This window comes from Ovis canadensis, chromosome 3 (genome assembly GCF_042477335.2).
Source record: "Ovis canadensis isolate MfBH-ARS-UI-01 breed Bighorn chromosome 3, ARS-UI_OviCan_v2, whole genome shotgun sequence".
NCBI classification, from domain to species: Eukaryota; Metazoa; Chordata; class Mammalia; order Artiodactyla; family Bovidae; genus Ovis; species Ovis canadensis.
Genome location: NC_091247.1, coordinates 184,935,810 through 184,941,809, shown reverse-complemented (window position 1 = coordinate 184,941,809; position 6,000 = coordinate 184,935,810). Strand labels below are relative to the sequence as shown.

Genomic DNA, 6,000 nt, shown 5'->3' with positions numbered 1-6,000 from the left:
CTAAGGCTTTTTGTTTTTTGTGATATAAGAGGCAGGCAATGGTAGTTTGGAGGTGCAAATTCTAGATTTGTGCAAACCTTTGGATGGTTTGTGGGGACAATGGGACTCACACATCACCTTGGAGAGGCTTTCTCTGACCATCCTTTTTAAAAAAAACAAAAACCAAAAAAACCTTTTTGGCTGTTCTATGTGGCATGCGGGATTTAGCTCCCAACCCAGGATCAAACCCGAGCCCCTCACAGTGGAAGCAGGGGGTCTTAACCACTGGGCTGCCAGGGAAGTCCCCGACCATGCTTCTTCAAGTGAAATCCCCTCTTCCTCTTCCATCCTGAGTAATTGGTCCAAAGTCATTAGACAGTACCAGGCAAGGTAGGAAGCAGCCTTGGGGTGGGGCTGTGCTGCGGTGGCCCCAGGCAGGGTGGGGTCTGAGCAGGGGTTCTGGTGGTCCACCCAGGGATGTCGGGATCCAAGGAAGGTGAGTACACCTTCAGGGTTGGGCCGGTGCGGGCAGAGGGTGATTGGCTACCCACGGGGCTGAGCAAATAGGTCTGTACATGAAGGGCAGCGGGAACCAGGCTCTGCAGTTAAAGGGGGGGCACAGGTAACGGAAAACTGGAGGGGATCTGTGGTGTTGGGTTGTGACTGTATAAACTTGTGCTATCATGCAAATACAGGTAGAACTAGAATTGCACGTGGATCAGCATGCTGCGTCCACTGAGCGTCTCCTCAGGAATGAATGCACCCTGTAACCTTGTAGGAGGTACTCGCAGCTTTGGGGAGCTCAGAGGGCCAAGGCTCCATGTTGCCCACCCAGGGCTCTCTTGCGGGTCCCTCCTTTCGTCAACTCAGAGGCGCTGGCCCCACTGGCCCTGGGACATGGAGTACTGCTGCCACCTTGTGGTGGCTGTGGGACACTGCCCTGAGCCAGAGTCACCCCTGGAGAGGGCGGGGATGGGACCGGGGGAAGCCTTTCCGAAGTGCCCGCCGTGAGTCAGCAGGACCATCCAAGACCAGTGGGCAGATCCTGCTTCTCTCCCACTGCTTGGATCAAGGTACCACAGCCCCACTCAGGGGCAGCAGCTGTTGTGGAACCCAGGTTGTCTGGGAGGCAGCCAGCACCTTTGAGAACTGGAAAAGCAATACTGGAGGCTGAACTGGGGTCTCTGAAATTACAGGGCAGTGCGCCTGGCTGTGTCTGATGCAGAGGCCGCTCTGGTTGGAGGTGGACATGTTGGAACATTTCCTTGACAGGTGTTATGCCTCTTAATTGACCTCGTAACAGTCCACCAGGACTTCACTGGTGGCTCAGACGGGAAAGCGTCTGTCTACAGTGCGGGAGACCTGGGTTCCATCCCTGGGTTGGGAAGATCCCCTGGAGAAGGAAATGGCAATCCACTCCAGGACTATTGCCCGGAAAATCCCATGGCCAGAGGAGCCTGGTAGTCTACAGCCCGTGGGGTCCCAAAGAGTCGGACACGACTGAGCGACTTCACTTCAACAGCCCTATGAGGGAGCAACTGCCGTCAGCTCATTTACAAGTGAGAGAACAGGAGGCACAGGGAGTTAAGAATTTGCCTAAAGCCACACAGCTCAGAAGGGCTGCACCATGACTGGCTATTGTATGACAACTGGGAGGGGGGAAGTGGGCTCACTGTCCAGGCTCAGGGTTGGGTTTGGTGGGTCAGGGAAGCCTGGAGGGAGCAAAGCGGTGGAGGCTCTGCCAGGGGGCTTTGAAGGCAGCTCTGGTCCGTACTTCCCCTCTCCCTACCCACCTAACTGGCTCCACTCAACCTCCCCAGACCCCTGGCTGCGTACCATTTCCGAGGCAGTTGGGCCCAGCAGGAGCCGCTGGCGCCTGGATAATCCTGCCCCCGCCCACAGGCCAAGGCACCCCTGCAGTTGGTCCTCCTTTAAGTGGGGCCCCGCAGCTTCCTGATGCTGCGATTGACCTGGGGCTTGTGGCCTCAAACACGGCCTGGTGCCAGGAGATCCAGCCTGGCCAGCGCTGGTGGCTTCTGCCAGGGTTCCCTCACCCGTCGCAGCGCCAGAGGCCCTCTCTCTGGAGGGGCCCTAAGGCGGGGCTGCACTGTGCTGCCCCCTCCAGAGGTAGCCTGGACACTTTCGAGGCCAGGCTCTCTGGGGCAGGCCCCATCTCACTGGCCTTGGGCCCTGTCTGACCTTCAGGCTCTGTTCCCTGGCATCAGCCTCCGCTTTCTTCAAGTCAGAGTAGGTGGTTTGTGTGGAACTTACACCTGTGTCTACTACCCCCTGCCCTCCCATGGAGCCCACTGGGCGTGGCACATTCACCTCTTGAGTTCTCAGTACACAGAACCACATCTGGTGTGCCACTGGGGTACCCACACGCAGGAAAGAACAGGCGACTTAAGCCATGCACAGGCCACGAGCCCCTGGAGCTCCCACTGAGGGTTTCCTGGCTCGCCGTCACTCACCTGGAGCAGCAGGGGCAGCGAGGAGTGGGGGCAGCGGCGTCCAGAGCACCGGGTCCCACCCTTCGCTCCCGGCTCCCCCGACCCCGTTTCCCACTCGAGAGCAGCGGTCAAAACCACTGACTCCACAGGACCATTGTGAGGTGTGGAAAGGCCCAGGCTGGGGGAGGGCCCGCAACAGCAATGTGGGGTGGTGAGAGCTGGGGGGCTGCAGGGGAAGGGCCCCAGCCTCCGGGGGACCCAGGTCAGAGGCCTGGAGGCTCAGTGAGCAGGTGGGACACCTGCCGGAGCTCAGCAGCATAGCCTGCCCACCCCCCCACCCCACCGTGTGTGTGAGCGTGCCCGGCAGCAGTCCCGTCAGGCCAAGGGCTGGGGGGTAACCCACCTATTATCACCACAGTCCTCTTATCTGACCACCAGAGGCTCCCAACCTCATGATACAGGTGGGTATTATGAAAAAGATGGTCACAAAATGCAGGTGCTTTGGGGCCTTCCTCCCACACAGAATTCAGCTACCACCCGAGGCTGGTGGTCGGGTGCACTGCTGCTGACCACTGGCCAGAACAGCCCGGGAAGGAGCCTCTAGAAGCCATCTGCTGTCCCGAGTGCTGTTGGGGGGTGGCAGCCTGGTGATTCCGGCTGCGGTCCCCTGCACCCGGCCACCTCTGCGTGACCTGAGGCAGGAGAAGGTGGAGAGGTGCTGGGGACGGTGTGCCAGCCTGGCACTCCAACTCTGGCTTCTCCCCCGTTCTGAGTCTGAGCATCCTTGGGCAGGGCTGGCACGGGGGTCACTGCCGAGTAGCCAGGCAAGGCTGGACTGCATCCAGGAGATGCCTAATATTAATCGTGTGAGAACCAGAGCCTTCCCACTACCTGGGCAGACACAGCTAATTCCTGCAGGATGCAGGAGGTAACCTTTAGACCAGTCAAGCTTGGTGTGACTGAAGGGTCCTAAAAAGTTGTCAGACCAGGCTGACACTGGTTGCCCAGGGACAGGGACACAGCTGCTCCCCAGCGGGTGGTGTGGAGAGAAAGGTGGTTCAGGCTGGGGAGACAGGTCAGAGGTCACATCCAGCCGTCTTTCTCCAGGTTCGCTTCTCTTCACGCTCCGAGCTGCGGCCTGGACAATGAGCCCCCTCCTCCCTGCCTGGCGGATGGACTCACCTTTGGTCCCATGTACCTGCTTTGCAGCTACTCCCCTTGCCCCAGCTCCTCATGGAGGGCTGGCTGGGCCTGGTTTCCTGTGTGCCCGGCTCCAGGCCATGCCTCGGAACACACAGCCCACCTGTTGCTCACGGGACATGGGGGTTGCTGAGGCCCCTGGATCCACTCCGGTCACTCGGCTCTCAGGCCCAGGTATTCCGACTTCTGCTCTCCTCCATAGGCTGACCTTTCAGGCAGGTCAATTGTTCTAGCCCCACACCAGCCCCCTTCCCTTCTACCACAGAGGAGTTGCTGGGTTGGGGGCTCCCATGTGCCTCAAGCAGTGACTCTCGGGGAGCCTGGTGTGAAGATTCCAGCCCGGAAAAGGCTGTGCTCTGAGACCAGGGCACCTGAGCTGCCACAGAGATGAGAACTGACACCAGCACCTGACCTGTGGCCCAGCTCCTGAGCCGTGTGCTAAGGCCTCCACACTGAGCCTCAGCGCTGCCATCTGAAAAATGCGGATGATGTACTGACGCATGAGGAAGTGCCCAGCACCTGATTAACTAGTGCACCTGGAGCAGCTCACACGACCCACCGAGTCAGAGACTCGGCCTCTGGAAAACGAGATGCAACTTTGCTTCACCCATGGTTGTGGATTCGATGCCATGAGCTCACGGAGAGCCTGGCACCTGGGCCTTGGACTGCGTGGCTGCGTCCTCCCTGCAGGCTCAGTGGCCTGCCACACCCACACCACCTCTGTGATCACAGAGCTCCTGCTGCTGGGCAGGGGCTGGCCTGAGGATGTGGACAGGTCGCCCACAGAGAGCAACAGGGCTGCCTGGCAGGCAACTGGTGGCAGAGCCTGTGCTGGTGTGGTGTGGCTGGGTCCTGCCGCTGCACCTACCCTATCTGCAGATGTCTGTCTCGTGGGCGGCCCTCAGCCCAGCCCAGCCCAGCCCAGCCCTGGTTAGGCCAAGTAGCTTCCTCCTGGAGACTGACCACTTTTACGGTGCTCTTCTACCTTTATTGGGGATACGAAAGGCACCTCTCCCAGTCAAGAGGATCAACTGACAGGTGGGTGGCCCAGTGCCCAGTGGAGCCCTGCGAGGGAGGAACAGAGGAAGGAGGGCAAGGCAGTGGAGGTCATGGGGGGTCCCAGGAGTTACAAGCATCGCCGGAAGCCCCCTGGCGGCCTCGGGCTGGCGAGGTCTCCCCCCCATCACATGCAGCTTATCTGGACAGTGCGCTCTCAGTAGAGAGCCACAGACCCTGCCCTCAACAGCTGGCCAACTCTTCGGGCTCCATGGCAGGCACTGGGGAACAGGCCTGAGGCTGCGACAGAGACTTCTTCTGTCTCCAGCCTCTGGCTAGGCTTCGACTGGCAGTGTGGGCTCTGAAGACAGCTCCTCTGGGGGCAGGTCCCAGGAGGGGATCACCCAGGACAAGGGGAGTCACACTGGGCCACCAGGCGACCAGCCTCTCCAGCCTGGGGCCTTCCTGTCCTCAGCAAAGTCGCAGTGGTTGGTGGGGGTGGGAGGAGAGGCATGAGTGTCCAGGGCCCCAAAGTAGAACTCACTCACTCCCCCAGCTCATCCAGCTGCCTCCCACACTCCCAGGCAGCATGGCCCCAACCTCAAGGGGAAGAGAAGGACTTATGTGACAAGCCACCCTCAAGCAGCCTTTACACCAAAGGAGGGACAGGCCCCCGCCACGGGGTGTGGGAACAACCGGGGCTCGGGCAGCAGGGCGCCAGGCCCCACACTCATAAGGCAAACAGCATGTCGTCATCTTTCTCCTGGGTCTTCTTTCTCAGGGCAGTGCCAGGTGAAGGGCCTGGGGGCCCCTCGGTTGAGGGACTGGAGAGGTTGGGCAAACGATCGGCCACTTTGGCACGTTCTTCCAGGAACTTGTCGAATTCTAGAGCAACGAGAGGGAGGCTGGGGCTGGGCTCCGAGGCTAGAGTGCGGGAAGGGTGGGCAGGGCCAGGGTCTACTACCTTCACTGGTGACGCCCTTGGGCTCCTCCACGTCATTCCCCTGACAAGGCAGAAGGAGGCAGGTTAGCTGTGGGCACGGCGGGGCTCAGCGGCTGACCCAGAGGGCCCAGACCTCGGCCCCACCACTTTCTGAGCCACAGGGCCTTGGGTGTCACTTGGCTTCTCTGAGCTTCAGTTCTCTGCTTGGTGACACTCACGGGGTTGTTGGCAAGCTAAAGCGGAGGACTTCCCGAAGAGTGCCAGGGGCAGGGTGTGGTGCCCTTGAGGGCACTAGTTCCACCCTTTCCAGTGTCCAAAGGGATGGGCAGACTCGCTTATGGTGGAGAGGCTGACACCCAAACCTGTGCCAGCTACACACGCTCAACTAGGGGCAGGGCTGGAGGTGAGCCTGTACCCACTAGGCAAAACGGA

General features: G+C 60.2%; 1 protein-coding gene across 4 annotated transcripts in view; it reads right to left on the bottom strand.

The window, feature by feature from the left end:
- Positions 1–4,595: 4,595 nt before the first annotated feature.
- The window catches only part of TOM1 (target of myb1 membrane trafficking protein), a 39,901-nt gene continuing 38,496 nt past the window's right edge, over positions 4,596–6,000 (bottom strand). For all 4 annotated transcript variants that reach the window (XM_069581105.1, XM_069581103.1, XM_069581104.1 and 1 more), the window contains 2 exons: positions 5,590–5,629; positions 4,596–5,510 (listed from right to left, as the gene is read on the bottom strand). In XM_069581105.1, the coding sequence (XP_069437206.1) occupies positions 5,356–5,510; positions 5,590–5,629 (195 nt within the window). In that variant the 3' untranslated portion in view covers positions 4,596–5,355. The remainder of the gene's footprint in view (positions 5,511–5,589; positions 5,630–6,000) is intronic.